Source organism: Lupinus angustifolius, chromosome LG16 (assembly GCF_001865875.1).
Source record: "Lupinus angustifolius cultivar Tanjil chromosome LG16, LupAngTanjil_v1.0, whole genome shotgun sequence".
NCBI lineage: Eukaryota > Viridiplantae > Streptophyta > Magnoliopsida > Fabales > Fabaceae > Lupinus > Lupinus angustifolius.
Genome location: NC_032024.1, coordinates 11,946,980 through 11,967,038, shown reverse-complemented (window position 1 = coordinate 11,967,038; position 20,059 = coordinate 11,946,980). Strand labels below are relative to the sequence as shown.

The 20,059-nt window shown below is 32.2% G+C and overlaps 2 protein-coding genes across 8 annotated transcripts; one reads left to right on the top strand and one right to left on the bottom strand.

Moving 5' to 3' along the window:
- On the top strand, nucleotides 211-3,483 carry LOC109329776 (protein RESTRICTED TEV MOVEMENT 2-like). 3 transcript variants are annotated; one of them, XM_019563590.1, is made up of 3 exons: nucleotides 211-561; nucleotides 1,906-2,310; nucleotides 2,738-3,483. In XM_019563590.1, exons 1-3 carry the CDS (start codon nucleotides 453-455, stop codon nucleotides 3,295-3,297), a joined length of 1,074 nt encoding a protein of 357 aa, XP_019419135.1. In that variant the 5' UTR covers nucleotides 211-452; the 3' UTR covers nucleotides 3,298-3,483. The 3 variants fall into 3 exon arrangements, with proteins under 3 accessions (XP_019419135.1, XP_019419138.1, XP_019419137.1); XM_019563593.1 differs by having other exon boundaries at nucleotides 212-561; nucleotides 1,906-2,301; XM_019563592.1 differs by having other exon boundaries at nucleotides 212-561; nucleotides 1,906-2,301; nucleotides 2,735-3,483.
- LOC109329774 (protein RBL-like) lies at nucleotides 4,078-18,754 on the bottom strand. 5 transcript variants are annotated; one of them, XM_019563586.1, is made up of 7 exons: nucleotides 18,645-18,754; nucleotides 18,429-18,530; nucleotides 15,669-16,756; nucleotides 15,331-15,592; nucleotides 14,718-14,858; nucleotides 5,170-5,235; nucleotides 4,078-4,404 (listed from the first exon to the last, which is right to left on the bottom strand). In XM_019563586.1, the coding sequence occupies exons 1-7, from the start codon at nucleotides 18,661-18,663 to the stop codon at nucleotides 4,358-4,360; spliced, it is 1,725 nt and encodes a 574-aa protein (XP_019419131.1). In that variant the 5' UTR covers nucleotides 18,664-18,754; the 3' UTR covers nucleotides 4,078-4,357. The 5 variants fall into 5 exon arrangements, 4 of the variants coding, with proteins under 4 accessions (XP_019419131.1, XP_019419132.1, XP_019419134.1 ...); XR_002105581.1 differs by lacking the exons at nucleotides 4,078-4,404; nucleotides 5,170-5,235 and adding exons at nucleotides 8,907-10,587; nucleotides 10,718-10,785; XM_019563587.1 differs by lacking the exon at nucleotides 5,170-5,235 and having other exon boundaries at nucleotides 4,078-4,331.

Sequence of the window (20,059 nt, the reverse complement as noted above, 5' to 3'; positions counted from 1 at the left end):
AAAATAAATGTGGTCTATGTTTGCAATTTGATCAAGTTTCCACCACTCTATTGTTCCCTCTTCTGTTATATTTCAAGTTTGAAGCTGTAGCTACCCAATTTGTGGGGTTTCATCCATTAAAAAAATATGATAAATGAATGGTTAAATGGGTCATGGATGAATAAAAAAGTTTAATATTCATTATGTTCCATTCAAGTTGAACCAAACAAAGGACTTTCACTTTATTTATCAGAGAAGTTATACCTCATTAATAACTTAGGAAAATTTATGAGATTAATCATGTTGGAATACTAAAGTTGGCAAAAAGGAATGGTTTCACTTTGAAGAAAACTCAACATCATCCACTTTGGAACTGTTCAGTATAAATATAGGAACTGATAGAAATCAATCTAAGTTCCATTATAAGCATTGTTATATTTTGCTGATTAAGTAATAAGAAAGACAAGAGAAACATGTTTAATGGGTCATCCTTCTTTCCAACAATATATGAAGATTTGGAGCTGAAATATGAATCAAGGGAAACTCCACAATCATACCTTCTGATTGTACACATTCCTCATGGTTTGTTTTTTTGGTTTATTTCATATTCTTCCTTTTCTTATATCTTGGATTGCTTTTTAGAGTGCTTCTTAAATTATTTGACTTTTCAACTTTTAAATTACATTCTATTTCAAAATAATTATTAAGAATGTTACTAGTTTTGGTCATTTCTATATAATTTATGATAAATACAATAATATAGTTATGTTTATATTAAATTTTTATGTAGTATCTTTTATGATTTGTTTTTTATAATAATTATGGTTAGGGTTATGTTAACATGTGTCTTAATGGTATTTTTTTAAGGAATACAAAATAAGAAAATAAGCATTAGAAAACTATAAATATGACAATTTTTGAAGTGTGAAAACGTCATTTTAGACTTCTTTTCTCTTCATTCCAATTTTTTCTTCTGTATTGTGTAGTATTAATTTATCAATTCAAATAATTTTATTCCTAGAACTATTTAATTCAAAATCGTAGCATTAATGAGAAGCAAAAATAAGGTTAAATATGACAAAAATAAAGAGAGTATCTTTATTTTTTTTAAAGAATAAAATGGAATAATTATTTTATTAATCAAGTATGAGCTTGTGCTAGATTAAAAAAATAGCATAACAATTTCTTCTTATTTAATATATATTTTTTGTAATTTAAAAATATATTTGAAGTATGGAATGAATTTTATTAATTTTAAAAATTGATTCATATTTTGGATAGAAATTGAGAATAGAAACATATTTATGAAAATGGTAGGTTTTATTGTAATAGTGAATATTTTCAAAATTTAAGGATCATTTATTTCATGACAATTTTTACTTAAACTTTAGATTATTTATCATTCATATAAACAATTATTGACTTTTATATTAAAAGATTAGTGCATTGTACACAATGGGAAAAACTTTACATTGATATTAGGATATACTAGACTCTTATTTCAATGTCATATATGCCTGACGTAGAAATAATTTTTTTCTTCTAATCTTTCACAAATGGAAAGGTAGAAATAGGAGTCTCGTCTAAATTTTGATTATATTTAATTTTCTTGTTTTAATATATTATTTTAAAAAAAACTTGTTTGAAGAATGAGGCATCTTATTTATGCATAAATGGGAGATCAAAATATTATATTGATCCAAATCAGGGTGACTAAAGCACTATTTTTGGTACTTTTAAAGGAAAAAACCAAAGTACAATTATTTAGTGGTCAAAATATATATTTAAGCTTTAGAAAAATTATAAATATTTACAAGCTTTTCCTAAGAAAAAAATAGAAAAGAGAAAGTGTAATGTGTGTTAGAAACCATGTGCATGTTGTTTCTCTTCATGATATACATATTATATATATTTTGGCTTTTATAGGCTTTACACGAGAACATATTGGTGCTAAAGTTGAGTTTAATTATGGAAGAATAAGAGTTTTTGGTGAAAGACCACTTGGAAATAGTAAAAGGAGTCGTTTCAATATAGTGTATCAAGTTCCAACAACTTGTAATATTAATGGAATTAAGGGAAAATTTGATAGTGAAATTGTTACTATTACAATGCAAAAGAAGGTTATTCAACTACAACCAATTACTCAACAAGAAGCACCCAAGCATTTAGTTCAAGAAACTGAATCAAACCCAGAAAAGAATAAAGAAAACATTTCAGGCTATGATCCTAAATCAACATTACAAAGTAAAGAAAATGTGGATCATGAGACATCAAACATACCAAAAGCTAGAGAAGAGTCTATGCCTCAAAAGGGTCAAGAAGGTATTTCAGGTTAAAGTAACATTTTTAATAAAACTTTGTTGATATTCCAATGTCACTTTTCATACTCACTATTATTCATATATATTCATTATTGTCAGGAGAACAAGAAAATTTTGACCATTGTTTATAAAATAAAACAAAAGTGAGAAAAAGTTTATTTTTATACTTGTACATATTTATAATGTTTTTCCCATTTCATTTATCAGGAACACATCTGTTATCCAAAAAAAAATGTGACACATATATGCTACCACCTGTGATTGGTTGAAAAAAATGTATTTAAGTTAAAAAATTAATAACTAAGTATTTTGCTGACCAATCACAAGAGGTGACACATGGAGTGATATTTTTTGGGACAGAAGATGTGCTTCTCATTTATCACATGACAAAGATGAAAAATCTCAGCAATTGATCTGCAAAAAAATTTCTCTTGCAGGTCATGATCCCAAATCAAATGTTCAAAATAAAGAACATGACAGACCAAACTTACCAAAAGGCACAAAAGAGACCATGCCTCAAATGGGTCAAGAGGTGGTAAATGAGGAAAAAGAAAGGGTTGTAAAAGAAGTAACCAAGGAAGATACTAAGAAAACTTCTCAATTAGGAAAACAACCTATAAAGGATGTGGTGGAAAGGGTTGTTAAGGAAGTAACTAAAGAAAATTCCCATTCTGATGTAAAAGAAATCAAGGAAGAAAGCAAAGAATCTTCCAAAGATGAAGAAAACTTTGTTGATCCAAATCCTGCAAACAAAAAGAAAAGAAAGCTTCATTTTGATCATGAGGCTGATGAAGAGAGTTATGAAAAGAACATACCTGAATCAACAGTGAAAAGAATCAAGAAAGTGGCTGCTTCTGCTTCTGAAACTGTAACTAACCTAACAAAGAGGTTCAATGAAGAGGATAAGCAAAAGCTGATATATATGGGTGCAGCAGTAATAGTGGTGGCACTAGGTGTTTGTGCTTCATACAAGTTTCGCTCCTCACCTCGGCTATAGACAATGGCGTATCCATTTCGTTTAACATGATTTCTTAAAACAAATTTCATTTCAATAATGACCAATGTAGAGCAAGCATGCCAAACTCTAGGAACTTCATGGTCATGGTTTATCTACATGGCTGGGTCAAGGAAAATTTAGATCATTGAAGTCCCGAGATATAAAAGCAATTGCCTTTGACAACAAGTCAACAACAAATGTACTAGACAAATAAATCAAAATTACATTGTTACCTACATTGTTTTTTCACAAAGTATTTAAAAATAAAATGTAATAAGGAAAGGGTGAAATAAAAAGGAAAAGGAAACTAACATACATGCAAACATTTTTTTTGCTAGCACCATAGTTATGCTTCCTTGGAGACAACTCTGCTTTTGCTGAGTAGGATTACTATGACTAACATAGTTCTCCAGCCAAGTGTTTTATGTAGCTGCATACCAGTTCTCGAACTCGGGAACTCTGGTTAGCTGATCCAGAAGAAGCAACATGTTGGGTCTGAATTAGTGCACCAAATTCTGTCTTTGTTGAGGAGGCGGAAGTTTGCAAGTGATCTTATTATCGCCATGTGATTTGCACCTGCTGCATAACAGCAAAAGTAGACAAACTTTTCCAATGTCAATTTATTTAGAGTAATCCCTCTTCAGTTCCACAGTTCCTTTGGTTCATTACTCTTTTTCTTTTTAAGTGTCCCTGTCCCTGACTACCTTTTAGGATCCGTTTGTGAGTTGAATTTTGGAGGGGATGAATGGAAGGGGAAGGCAATATGGGTTTCAAGCCCTCCCCTTCTAAGAACCAAATCACAAACAGACTCTTAATGGTTGGTGGCTGCACATTAGGGTACTCTGTTGTTCTCCACATGTTTGACCCATTGGTATGATATATGATTGACTGGTAACCTGCTTGATAAGTCTCTTTTTCTAGTCTTAATTAGGAATGTAATCTTCTGGATTGATGTTCATTAAATTCATTCATGAAATGACAAGGCAACAAGGCATGTCAGACAAATTCCATTTTATGTCACAGCATTCTTTGACCTGCAAATTAACCAAAAATCTATATTCTAGTTGATTAACATGGCTGACCTCATAAAAATGATGTTCTGACCACCTATAATCAACAAAAGATAATTAATTAGGACAAATATGCAAATAAATTCTAATAACGTAGTTAAGAGTAGAGTTGATTTACTAGTTAACCACTGTGAGAGCTTTGTCGTCCGTAATGGTCCTACTCCTACCCAACTCGAGAATAGTTGCCTCTTGTGGATAATGCCTATGGTTAGACCAAAGAAAAAAGATATTACCCTCATATGAAGCAATCTTCTTCCTATTTGCAGTCCATCTTTTCATCATATACACCCTAATCTCTTCCAAAAAAGTCAACATTGGTGTTTATGTGCACCAACAATGACATGGTTGAATTCTTCAGACATGATATATAGCATATCACACTTTGACCCAAAAGTGAATATGAACTTGTCCAGTATCTTTGGGTTGTGGATAACCCCTTGAAACTCTCTCTCTCTCTCTCTATATATATATATATAGGGTTGGGATCCTCTCCAGTACTGGAGAGTCTAGTACTGGAATGTGAGCCCAGATTTGATTTCACCATTTATAATAACATTTTGTCTAAATATATTTTAAAATCTATACATTCAAATCTTTTTAAAGCCACATGTTGCAATCTTATGTGGTACTGGACTCTCCAGTACTAGACTCTCCAGTAATGGAGAGGGTCCATTTTCCTCTATATATGTGTGTGTGTCCATCACACAATGAAAACTACATATTCAATTGACCCTAATAAAGATGTAAAAAATCTTACAAAATGAGAAAATGATCTAAGCAATGATTAGAGAAAAAAGGGGACCATGTAGTGGCATGCCTTGATTTCCACACCCTAAGATGTTGGTCTGCATATTTTCTCCTATAATGCCTTAAAATCAAATAATGACAAAGTCAAGAAAAGGGATTAGGGATTAGTTAAGCTTCTAATATGATAAGATATACTCAATATGATCCCAAAATGAAAGCAAAATTTTAATGGTTGTCAACACCAATAATTTAATTTTTTTATTTGCTAGTTTAGTTGCAAAGAAAAGCCATAAAGACCATTTCATTCAATATTACAAATTGAGAGAAGGAAAGTTTGGATGCAGATAACAAGAATAATATATAATAATTAAAAATATCAATTCATTATAAGGAAATCATTCAATCCAAAGAATGCCACAACTCTTGATTATGACCAATCAATCCCATGAGTTCTTTTACTAGATAATCTTATAGAATTCAATTAAGATTAGCAAAATTAAGCAACTCCCTAAGAGAAACACTAGATCTTAATAAACTTAAAAATCAAAACTTGGTTAAGGTACACATTTCATCAAACTGGGATACAACTTTCAGCTTACCTGTAAGCTATGTAAGCTCTCTCACTCTTTTGTAACAGTTGAGATTCACACAATAAGAAATATCACAAGTTGACCAAATATTCATTGGCCTGTGGCCAGACTCAAGTTAAACAAGCACAAGCTTAAACAACAAAATTGAAGGGAGACAACCTGATGGCCTCTGAGGCACAGATAACTTGAAATACAAGCCCATGTTGGAGATTAAAGACAAGTAACAATTGGGCCAACACAATTGGACTTGAGGGAAGGTGTTGGGACAAATCAAGAAGTCTCACATTCTGGCGAGTTGAACAACGTATAAGCGGAAAGACTCATAGACTTAATGCCTTGAGATTTTGGGTCAAGATGTGGTGTCAAACCTACTTATGTTATTGTTCATTTAACCCACTAATTAAGAAGACTAAACTCACTCCCACCGTTCAACTTGGATTGAGCTTACTCCTAAATTCTAACATGGTTTCGAAGCTTCAATGACCTAGTGGTCAGGAGTTCGATCCATCTTTCTGCTAAACAGGATGTATTGAACTCATAATTCATTAGATATTTTTTAGGAATGTCAACTAAGTATCGTAAGTAAATTGCTCCCGATTGTTCAATCAAAGGGGCTATTACGTGAGGAGCATGTTAGATAATGTAAGAACATTCATTTGCCTTCACCCAATAGCTTAAGATTTTAGAACAATTGGTTCTTGACAACGTATCAGAGCAAGAACCCAATTTTCCCTGATTGTCATGGGCCAAAAGATGCCCTTCGTCATAGGCCAAATGATGCCCTTTCGTCATGGGTCAAAAGTAACTCATCATCTGGACCGACAGACTTATGTGGATGGGGCATGTTGGGAAATAAGTCTAACATTGTCTACTTGATTCCCCCGGATGTGGTTTAAATACTTGTTAGTTACTCCTCTCATTTCCAATTGGTTTTGAGATGAAATCTCAACAATGTATTACCTAAACTCTATCATTTACTAAGGATAATGATAGTGAACCAACTTAAATTATTAAACAACTCAATCAAATTGACAATTCAAGTATAACTTCGACTAATTAAAGTCAATTTACCAGATTGATATCACTCATGCAATTAGATCAAGAGATGAAAGGAACGAGAAATTTGATTGAAATTAAATGTAGAAGCATATTGTCTCAAGATCAAACCAACAAAAGTTCGAAATCCTTATATTGATTAAAGAAAATTAGCCTTCCATGGTGAAAACCTCAAAACCATAAAAGATAGAGAAAAAATAGATAGGGTAGATAAGATAGGAGAACATATCAAGTCTATTTTGTCATCAGCCTTTTTCTCAATGTAAAGATCTCCTATTTTGAAATTATATGCTTACCCTCATTTTATAATCATATCTCTTAAAAATAACTCATACAACTCCAAATATATGTCAATTAAGGGGCATAAATCATGTTGTCTAGCATTAAAAATATTGCAACTTTTTTCAAGCAACTATAATTGTCCAGATGTTGGATTCAAGACTTAGAATCTTCAGAATCTTCAGAAAGATCGTTACGATATCTCTTAGCTTTCCTACTAGACAAGGATAACATCAATAACCTATGTATAATTCAATTTATGCTTAAGATAAAGTACCTCTGTCTAAAATCTTAAATTTGACCAACCTATGCAACTTTTCCCTACATGACCCAATTGAAACCAATTTTCCAAACTAGATAGAGTATCAAAAATCCTAAACATGAAGAACCTCTGTATAAAATCCGAAACATGAAAGTCACTCAATTAAGCATAAAAAGGCACTTAGAGATGTGAAGTGTCAGGAAAATAAAAATGTGAAAACCAGTATCATCAATTCACCACCAATTGGGTATCAACAAGTTTGCAGCTAGATAAAAACTCCATGTTCATCTTCATAAACTTCAATTCCATGAAAGTAATAGTCAATGACTACTCATGTCATACTTTTTCATCATCTTCGACCTTTTATTTTTAGTCATTCTTTTTTTATTACATATACACCAAGTCATCAACATAAGTGTAACAAGCGGAATATCACCCTTACCTTGATGCTTCAGATTCAAAGTAGGCTCCTTCTGTGTTCTTTGAAACCTTTTTCGCTATGAAGTAGTTGCAAAATCTGATGGTACCACACTCCAGAGTCTTGTTCTAGCCTATAAAGAGTTTCCTTCAACCAAATACTTTCTCTTCTTGACATTCAATCACAAACTCAAAGTCTTGATGTTGTTCCATACACCTCTTCCTCTGATTCCCCATTTGAAATACTAACTTCACATCAAGTTACTAAAAATTACAACCTTTTTGAGTGATCAATGCAATAAATTCTATAATAGTATCCAAACGAGCTACGTAAAGCATGTCTCATTGCATTCGATACCAAATTATTGTGCATACCTTTATCCAAATCTGGCTTTGGCTTTAGCTCTCTGAAACGAACCATTAGAACGTGCTTCCTTCTTATGCTATGAATAAAGGACACACATCAATGGCAGATTTTTTGCTTGCCACCAATCCTCACAACTATTTTACAAACAACATTGTTACTTGTGTACAGAATAGTAACTTTTTGCTATGGTGTTTGCAGTTTGAATTAATTGTTGAAGAAAGGAAAATTATCATAACCAAAAGATTCTTTGTATGATGTGACCTAGTTCCTACAGTTCATATTAGATAACCAAACCAAACCAAACCTACCTAAATTAGTTTGGTTTGGCAACAATGATATGTACGCATTACTTTTTGTACATCATTTTTATGTTGACTATCAATGTATAAATTTCTAATAAATGTGTATTGTCAAGTTAAAGTGCTATTAATCAATTGCTTAATCGATTAATATTTCCATTAACAACATAATATACGTTAAGAAAAGAAAGAATTAGACTCTGCCTTACCTGATGTACAAAAAATTGTATGTGCACATCATTTTCCTTTGATTTGGTGTGTTAAGTTTTTGCAAAGAAAAGAAAAATCAGATTCTGCATTACTTTGTGCAAATTTAAAACAAATTGCCCTAAAAATGGCATAGCAATGAACCACATGAAAATAAATAAATAAATAAAATAAAATGAAAATGATTGTTTCAATAGCAAAAAATCAATTAAACGGAGTTCATTTTGATTTTTCGATGTAGATTGATTTCATTCAATTGTGAATCCCTCTACTTTGTCTATACATAGGGCTAGCTGGGAATGTCAACTAAGTATCGTAAGTAAATTGCTCCCGATTGTTCAATCAAAGGGGCTATTACGTGAGGAGCATGTTAGATAATGTAAGAACATTCATTTGCCTTCACCCAATAGCTTAAGATTTTAGAACAATTGGTTCTTGACAACGTATCAGAGCAAGAACCCAATTTTCCCTGATTGTCATGGGCCAAAAGATGCCCTTCGTCATAGGCCAAATGATGCCCTTTCGTCATGGGTCAAAAGTAACTCATCATCTGGACCGACAGACTTATGTGGATGGGGCATGTTGGGAAATAAGTCTAACATTGTCTACTTGATTCCCCCGGATGTGGTTTAAATACTTGTTAGTTACTCCTCTCATTTCCAATTGGTTTTGAGATGAAATCTCAACAATGTATTACCTAAACTCTATCATTTACTAAGGATAATGATAGTGAACCAACTTAAATTATTAAACAACTCAATCAAATTGACAATTCAAGTATAACTTCGACTAATTAAAGTCAATTTACCAGATTGATATCACTCATGCAATTAGATCAAGAGATGAAAGGAACGAGAAATTTGATTGAAATTAAATGTAGAAGCATATTGTCTCAAGATCAAACCAACAAAAGTTCGAAATCCTTATATTGATTAAAGAAAATTAGCCTTCCATGGTGAAAACCTCAAAACCATAAAAGATAGAGAAAAAATAGATAGGGTAGATAAGATAGGAGAACATATCAAGTCTATTTTGTCATCAGCCTTTTTCTCAATGTAAAGATCTCCTATTTTGAAATTATATGCTTACCCTCATTTTATAATCATATCTCTTAAAAATAACTCATACAACTCCAAATATATGTCAATTAAGGGGCATAAATCATGTTGTCTAGCATTAAAAATATTGCAACTTTTTTCAAGCAACTATAATTGTCCAGATGTTGGATTCAAGACTTAGAATCTTCAGAATCTTCAGAAAGATCGTTACGATATCTCTTAGCTTTCCTACTAGACAAGGATAACATCAATAACCTATGTATAATTCAATTTATGCTTAAGATAAAGTACCTCTGTCTAAAATCTTAAATTTGACCAACCTATGCAACTTTTCCCTACATGACCCAATTGAAACCAATTTTCCAAACTAGATAGAGTATCAAAAATCCTAAACATGAAGAACCTCTGTATAAAATCCGAAACATGAAAGTCACTCAATTAAGCATAAAAAGGCACTTAGAGATGTGAAGTGTCAGGAAAATAAAAATGTGAAAACCAGTATCATCAATTCACCACCAATTGGGTATCAACAAGTTTGCAGCTAGATAAAAACTCCATGTTCATCTTCATAAACTTCAATTCCATGAAAGTAATAGTCAATGACTACTCATGTCATACTTTTTCATCATCTTCGACCTTTTATTTTTAGTCATTCTTTTTTTATTACATATACACCAAGTCATCAACATAAGTGTAACAAGCGGAATATCACCCTTACCTTGATGCTTCAGATTCAAAGTAGGCTCCTTCTGTGTTCTTTGAAACCTTTTTCGCTATGAAGTAGTTGCAAAATCTGATGGTACCACACTCCAGAGTCTTGTTCTAGCCTATAAAGAGTTTCCTTCAACCAAATACTTTCTCTTCTTGACATTCAATCACAAACTCAAAGTCTTGATGTTGTTCCATACACCTCTTCCTCTGATTCCCCATTTGAAATACTAACTTCACATCAAGTTACTAAAAATTACAACCTTTTTGAGTGATCAATGCAATAAATTCTATAATAGTATCCAAACGAGCTACGTAAAGCATGTCTCATTGCATTCGATACCAAATTATTGTGCATACCTTTATCCAAATCTGGCTTTGGCTTTAGCTCTCTGAAACGAACCATTAGAACGTGCTTCCTTCTTATGCTATGAATAAAGGACACACATCAATGGCAGATTTTTTGCTTGCCACCAATCCTCACAACTATTTTACAAACAACATTGTTACTTGTGTACAGAATAGTAACTTTTTGCTATGGTGTTTGCAGTTTGAATTAATTGTTGAAGAAAGGAAAATTATCATAACCAAAAGATTCTTTGTATGATGTGACCTAGTTCCTACAGTTCATATTAGATAACCAAACCAAACCAAACCTACCTAAATTAGTTTGGTTTGGCAACAATGATATGTACGCATTACTTTTTGTACATCATTTTTATGTTGACTATCAATGTATAAATTTCTAATAAATGTGTATTGTCAAGTTAAAGTGCTATTAATCAATTGCTTAATCGATTAATATTTCCATTAACAACATAATATACGTTAAGAAAAGAAAGAATTAGACTCTGCCTTACCTGATGTACAAAAAATTGTATGTGCACATCATTTTCCTTTGATTTGGTGTGTTAAGTTTTTGCAAAGAAAAGAAAAATCAGATTCTGCATTACTTTGTGCAAATTTAAAACAAATTGCCCTAAAAATGGCATAGCAATGAACCACATGAAAATAAATAAATAAATAAAATAAAATGAAAATGATTGTTTCAATAGCAAAAAATCAATTAAACGGAGTTCATTTTGATTTTTCGATGTAGATTGATTTCATTCAATTGTGAATCCCTCTACTTTGTCTATACATAGGGCTAGCTGCTAAGAACAAAGTCATAACCCTCCATAAGTGTATTGTGCACAACTAGTGTGACTCTATTTAAAATGTCATAACCATGTATGTTTGGGAAGACGTAGATGATTAGAGAAAAAAGTATCAACTAAGTAAAGGATGAAAATATTAAAACGACAGATTATCAATGTAATATTTCAAAACTCCTCTCATCCAAATATACCCTTAAAAGTGTACAAATGAGTGCAAATAGAGCAAGTACCTAAGTGAACCTATTCTACTATAGAAATAGCGGTTGTCTCTTTCAGAGATTTACCAATAAACCAAACTAGTTGAAAAACTTGTTTCAATTTCCGAAACCAATGTTCAACAATTAACATTAGCCAATTCAGCCATATTTGTATGAACTCAATCCTATCTGGATATTCTCTGCTACCAAGGGATCCCTTCAGTTTTGTAGTAGAAAAGCATATAGCATTTAATTAAGACTACCAAAATAAGAAACAGCATAGGACAAAAACTAGATCGGTTTTAACTTTAAAATCAATTGTTGTGTAACACAAACACTTGATCTTAATTAACTAAAAGTCAAAATCGGTAAAGGTGCGCATTTCATTAAACACCTTTAATGAATTACCTAAATTCTGTTATTTACTAAGTATAAATGTATAATGATAATCAAGCAAGTTAAATCAATGAGCAACTCAATCAGATTCACAGTTAATCATAAATTAGACAAATTGAAGTCAATTGACCAGATCGACATCATTCATTCAATTAGATCAAGAGATCAAAGAAACAAGAAAATTTATTAAATGTTAAATGTAGAAGCATAGAGTCTGAAGATCAAACCGACAAAAGTGTGAAATCCTTGGACTGATTAAATAAAATTATACATCCATGGTTAAAAACAAAACCATAAAAGGGAGAAAAAATAGTGAGGGTGAAGAAGATAGGATAATATATCATGTCTAATTAATCACCAGCCTTTATCTTAATGTAAAGATATCTTATTTTGGAATTATATGCCTACCCTCATTGGCTTATTCCATAACTATATCTCTAAATTGTGACTCTTATAACTCCAGATATATTGGTCAATTAAGGGGCATAGGTCATGCTGTCTAGCATCAGGAAGATTAGACTTCTTTCAAGTCAATTAATAGTTGTCCAGATAATGCATTCAAGACTTAGAATCCTCGTGAAGATTGTTATGATTTCTCTTAGCTTTCATGCGCGACAAGGATCACGCCTATGTATAACTCAATTTATGCTCAAGACATAGAAGTTGTCCAAAATCCTAAATTTTACCAACTTATGCCGCTTTTCCCAACATGACCCAATTGAACCCAATTTTCCAGATTATGATGAAAGTCAATTACTCAAGCATAAAAGAGACTTCAGAGAGGAGGAGTTTCAGGCAAATAGAAATGTAAAAGTCGGTCTAATCAATTAACCACCAAAGGAGTATCAACAAGTTCACAGTTAAAGAAAAGCTCCGTGTTCATCTTGATAAACTCATATTCCTCAAAAATTAAGTAATAATAGTCCAATGATCACTTCTGTCATATTTTTTCATCCTTTATTTTCAAGTTTGAGCATTTTTTGTTATTTCTCATATCCACCAAACCATCAACATAAATGTAACAAGAAGAATATTACTGTTATCTTGATGCTTGACATACAAAGTAGACTCACTTTTGTACTTATAAATCTCATGGCACCACACTATAGGGGATTGTTTTAGCCTATACAAAGCTTTCTTCAACCTATATACTTTCTCTTTTTGGCTTTTAATCACTAAGTCTTGAGGTTGTTCCACACACACTTCTTTTGTTAATTCTCCATTTACTAATATTAACTTCACATCAAATTAATACAAATTCCACCCTTTTTGAGCAACCAATGCAATGCTTGCTCTAACAGTGTCCAAACGAGCAAAAGAAATCAGGTTTTATTGTAATCAATACCAACTTTTGTTCTTTCTATTGAACCATTTAGATTGAGCTTTCCTTTTAGTGTATGGATTCAAGGACATACATCCATGGCTGATTTATCAAACCAAAAATCATTTTCTTATGATGACATCTACTTAATTTGGTTCATATTAGATAATCAAACCAAAACTAACCTACCTAAATTAATTTAGTCTGATATGCACATTATTTTTTGTATGTCATAAACATTGACTATCATCGTACAAATTTCTAGTTAACATGAATTATCAAGTTAATGTGTTATTAATCAATTGCTTAATTGACTAATATTCCTATTAACCACATAATACATACTAAGAAAAGAAAGAATCAGATTCCACGTTACATGGTGTACAAGAAAAGGGTATGTACGCATCATTCTACTTTGTTATGGTCGAGTTAAGTTCTTAGCAAAGAAAAGTACAAAAAGCAGACTCTACTTTACTTAAAATGTCATAATCTTGTATGTTTGGATACATGTAGACGACTAGAGAACAAAGTAGTACTAGTACCGGATAACTTTTTGTTTTACGTAAGTATTTTGTAATTCCATAATTTTTTTGAAATAAAAAAGTCACTCCCTCCCCTTGCCAAACTTCTCTTATCTGAACATACCCCTAAAAGTATAAGAAATGAGTGCAAATCATAAGTTTTAAATTGATTCATAGGATCTGCACATGAAAATTCCTATCACTAAGAATAATAAAAAAGATAGCAAGCAGTAAAGTCAATTTTGATTCAGAGTATCATTTCGTATTTGATACCTTTGAAATACATATTCGAAGTTCAGATCGATTCATTAAAAAGAATCGATAGAATACATTTTTATGTATCTATATGTGCTATATTGGAATTGAATAAGGGATCCTGAGCAAACTGCCGGTGATAAGCCGGAGGAAGGTGAGGATGACATCAAGTCATCATGACTTATGCCCTAGTCAACACATGCTACAATTCAGTGGACTTATTCTATTATATAAACAGCACTTGTGTCTTTCAAATAGATTTACTAATTAAAATTAGTTGAAACATATTTAAAATTGCTAAACCAATGTTCAACAATTTTAACATTAGCCAACAATATTTGTATTAACTCAATTCTATCGGTATATTCTCTACTACCAAGGATGAGGATGGCCAGAAAAAATGTGTGGCATGACAAAGTAGCTTTAACAAAGAAACATCTACTTGTATGTATAATATAGATTTGGTAATCTACAATTACTTATCATAAGGATCGTCACCAGAAAAACCATTACCATTGTCCAGGTCAACCGAAGATTTGCACTTAGATTTTGCCGATTTGGTAGATTTTGAGGGTTTGTTAACTTTTTCGGCTTGTAACTCCAACACCTTCTCTGAAGGTTTCCGCTTTCTTTTCATGCGCCCTCCAGCATCATCTTCAAATATATAGAAATACATAATCAATAAAAATCACAACTCAAGCTTATTGGATCTATAATGCTAAGGAAGTAAACACATTCACACCACCCCATGAGGGTACAGAGAAGAACTTTTGTCATTTCTACAGGGATTTTTTGTTTAGGTAGACTTAAATGTAGGGTACACTTTAGATGAATGATTACATCTAGAGGCCAAAGAAGCGCCCTAAGTGGTTATTTGGTTCTAAACAGTAACTAACAAAAAAATACATTTAGTTATACTACTTTAAAAAAAATAGTAGTAGCTGAGACTTGTCGACTCCAAATGAAATAAATTTACTGGAAGAATAACAAATTAGTCATTATACCCTTGTTTATGGAGAGGGGTGTTTATAATTCGGGATTCTTAAGAATTTGATACTTGGTTGCACCTTACAAACACATTTCTATAATATTTCCCATTTCACAATTCAAGACACGATGCTGTTACCTTGAAGTGGAGTTGATGCATGATTTGTCACATTTCCATTTGCTCCAGCTTCTTCTGAGGGAGAGGGTCCAGTGTTATTGCAGTCCACCATTTTGGAAGGACTTTTTGAACATGTCTCTTGTTTTTCGGGAACATCTCGAGTAGGACTGGCAGGCAAGAAATAGAGCTCATCTTGAGACATATCAGAATCACTAAATGTTGCATCTTTCTCGAAGGCTAATATATCAACTTCCTCATCTTCATTAACATCAGATACTTTAACCTGCATGCATATAACATCAAAAAAGCACAGGCGAAAAGAAAGCAGGACAAGTATGACCAATCTAATACCATTTTACCTTCTCAGTCTCAGGAATCAGATCAAACTCATCTTCGCGTTCTACATATTCTTCATTTTCCTCAAGTTCTATGAAATCAGGAGCAAATGCACTCCAGTTCTCAGTATAATCTTTTGCCCATATATAAATTATGCCATTCAGGGAAACTGATAGAACAAGAGGATATACGGGGTGCCATGCTAAATCTATAAGAGCTTCCTTCGGTCCTTCGAGGATTTTCACAAGATGTCCCGCTCTATCCCATATGTGAATCTTGTGTTCTCCTTTACTAGCAGAACCACCAACTACCCACTCACTGTCACCACTGAAACAGGGCGCTTTCCATTGCACCCTGTTGATGGTATCTTGAATTTCCCGAAGTAAGGTTAAACATTTTGATCCAACAGCCTTAAACTTCTCAACACCATTTAGATCGTTGAAATTCTCACCTAGTTCATTAAGGGCTCTGACTTCATCCTTCAGGGGCAGAATGTTTTCATAGATCCTTATTGTTCGATCATTTGAATTTATGAGCAGATACTGCCCATTTCTGCTAAACAGGATGCTCTTTACAACAGAGCCACCAGAGATAGGAACCATGGCACGCACTTCGCCATCTTTATAGTCAATGATAAGAATTTCTCCTTTTGAGCTTCCCACATAAACCAAATTCCCGCACTTATTAAAACAGGCAGCACTTGATGTGAAGGAAGTAATTCCATCAGAACACTTACTGTGTGAAGAAGGGTTTGGTCCATCGCATGTTTCTGAGACATAAATTTTAAGCAAGGTCGTATTTCCCGTATTCAGGTCAACAACCATTGGAGCGCATGAGATTGGGCATACTAAACAAAGAGATGGCGTAGAGGAACCGGGATGAAGACGAGCTTGAAGAGGGGTTTGTTGCAAAACTATTCTTGTAATTTTCTTACCACTCATAACATCCCACAATGTTAATGACTTGTCAACAGCAGATACAAGAATTTGATGGCCATACTTTGACCAACAGATACTGGTTATGGGAGAAGAACATTCAGCATCACCAAGCACTTTAGCAATGCCCCTGGTTTTGAAATCCCAAATAACGCAACTGCCATCATTGCACCCAGCTGATTCAATTGACAAAATCAAGTACCGAAAGTGAGAGAGCTGGTATTTACAATAAGCATTGAGTATTATTTGCATAAAAATTTGGGTTAAATTCTACACAGATTAAAGTACCGCAAGAAAAAAAGACAAAAGTATACACCAGGTGCTCTCTTTACTTGAACAGAAAAGTCAAATTATTGATAGTATGAACAGTTTTTTTTCTGAAATTGTCAATATAATGAATTGATAGGATTTGGTCAGAAGGATCTTTTCATCTTTCATAATTCCATAGAAATTTTTTATTATTTGTTAGAATTCGGTAGATATATTTCTATTTCACACTAAACAAATGCACAAAATAAAAAACGATAATCAATCTGGAAATCGGGGTAAAAAGGATAGGGAACAACTAGTAATTGAAAATCATTTTTTTCAATAAGAATTTGATTTAGAGGAAGGACAAGTTGAATCCATTTCGATGAAATATTTGAATTGGTGGGTATATGTAGTATGTATTAATCAAATGAACTTCAATATGATCAAAACTTCAATCAAATTCATCCCAATTCAATTGACTGGAATTACAGTTTCTCATTTGGAATCTGTAGAATAATAATTTTGATCAAATCAAACATTGCAGTACACTATACATTCTACTTCTTTCAGAGATTTATTCACCTTTTTCAGCCCTGTTGGTTTTGTAATGAAAAGTATAGGGTCTTGTTATCTCCCCAACTATCTCTCCACTAGGTAGATTCTTTTTCCCAAACACTTATTTGTTAAGGAAAATCTAATCCAATTCAGAGTTGTTGATGTTTATAATGATAATTTACAGAATCAAAATTCAGATTCAAATGCATTCCCTAGAGTACCCATCAACCAAATCATTTATACCATGTTTGTCCAGTAACTATGCAAAGCAATTACAATCATAAAGCAACCATCTTCCATGCCATTGAGAATGACTTGCATTATTACTATGGTGAGGAAAAAGTCTCCATTACCAAGCCAAATAACATGAAACTCATCCAAAGAATGAAAAACCAAACATGGACTTCAATCTTCACATTGAATACTGCCAAAATACCCTCTATCTACAAGTTGAGTAAAATTTCTGAGTAATTAGGCGAAATACATTTTTTTGGTTTGAAACCGTCGGTATCCAAATGTCACTTTAGACACCAATTTATCTGAATCAAGCCAGGAAAACCCATCTATGAGGCCAAAACATTTTTAGCACTTTTTTTTTATTCACAAAGCTCAAACCAAAGGCCTTCATTAAAATCAATCTCCTCACTACTCAGACCAATGGAAAGACGGGTGGACATCTTCTGTCCCAGAAAAGTATACCACTGTTTATGATTGGTCAGAAGAATACTTAATTATTAAATTTTTAATTTAAATACATTTTTTCAACCAATCACAAAAAGTGAAACATAGAATGAGATGTGCTCTCCGGAAAGAGTATGCTCAACAAAATTACTTCCTTTAACCTTAAAATTGGCCATAAAAAGAGACAAATCAATTTTTAACACCAACCCATTTACTAAAATCATATTATTTGCATAAGCAATGGCTAGACTAACCAAAAAGACAAAAACTTCATGAAAATGCATCACCATAGGATACCCAAAAATAACCATTTATATATATATATATATATAGAGAGAGAGAGAGAGAGAGAGAGATTACCAGCAAGAAGGGTACCACGACGATTAAAGGAAATACATTTCATACTAGAGCTATATTCCAAATACTCTTCAATCACTTCTGGGAAATCACCCTGCAATGGATCTTCAATATGGTGCAAAAAACAATGTAAGAAAAATTATTATAAAAAGGAAATTTTGAAAAAAAAAGATGAAGTGAAAAAATAGAGAAAATGTAATGAAAAAATGAAAAACGAACCAATAATGGGAGCGTTCATTGTTGTTGGAAGAGTAGAAGCACAAGGTGACGATGATGAAGAAGAAGGAAGCTAGTGGGGGAGAGAGAGAGAAAGGAAAAAGTGAATTGGGGGAATTTAAGAGGGGATATAAATAAATAATTACAAAAATCAGATCCAAATTAAGATAGATTTGGAAAAAATCATTATTTTATCAAAATCTTTTTCAGGTTATCTTTTTTCTTTATCTAATTCTCTCAAAATTTGAAAACCTTAAAATATTCTATCAAATATTAAATATTAGTTAAATTAATTATTTTTATAACCTATCTATCTTATAGTCAAGTGTTATTAAAACCGTACCGGTTATCAAACTGGTAAGGGTGCTGGTATAATGTTACAGTGGTTCAACCGGTGGTTCAGTAATTAAATCGCATGTCGGTTAAACCACATGCCGGTTAAACCGGACATACTACTTATATTTATATATATAAACCTATAACAAAACAAATTTCAAATAGGTAGATACTCAAATTTATAATCCATATTTATAATCTACTCAAAATTCATATAAACAAACAACTTTAAGTCTTTAACAAAATATTACTTAACAACCGCAAAATATAAATAAATGACACAGGTTCATAACCCACTCTACAAAACAAATAAATTTGAAGTTTTAACATTTAACATCAAAGAGTCAAAGTTGTCTCATATCGTTATTATATTTTTGCATCAAACCCTTTTTCAGATAGAACTCCAAGATTACACAAATGTCACTGAGATTACACATGAATGTTAGGAACCAAAATGTGTAATCTAAGTATGCCTTGGAAACATGTGTCTTGAAGTGTTAAAGAAGGGATGGAAAGATGGGTCACTTGTACGGGTTTTTTAAGTTTTTTTCAAAAAAAAAATATATCTATAAATTGGTTGGTTTAGTGAAATACCGGCCGGTTCACAGGTTTTGATACTTGGCTGGTTCAACATCTGTACCGTACCGGCTAGGAGACAGGTTCACCGATTTTCTGGTTGAACCGGTTGGTACGGTCCGATTTTGATATCATTTAAATTTTTGACTCATATTTACAATATTTGAGTGCTAGTTTAATTTTCTTTTGCATATATCAATTTGGTATACAAGGAAAAAAATTAAGGATAAAAATAGGTATTCGTTATTTTAAAGTTAATTATTAGTTTATTATTACAAAACTCAGACTTTTATATATCCCCATGTATCATCCAAAAATCATGGGTAATATATAAATTATAGAATAAATTATGTTATCATATTAGGAGATATGTTATTTCATCAAGCCAATGAAATTATGATATATATATTATTTAACTGTTTTCTATAAAAAAAATATTTCTAAAAATTAAAAAAATAGGACACATATAAGTTATTCTCTATTGTTTGATCATCATAAAATGTAAT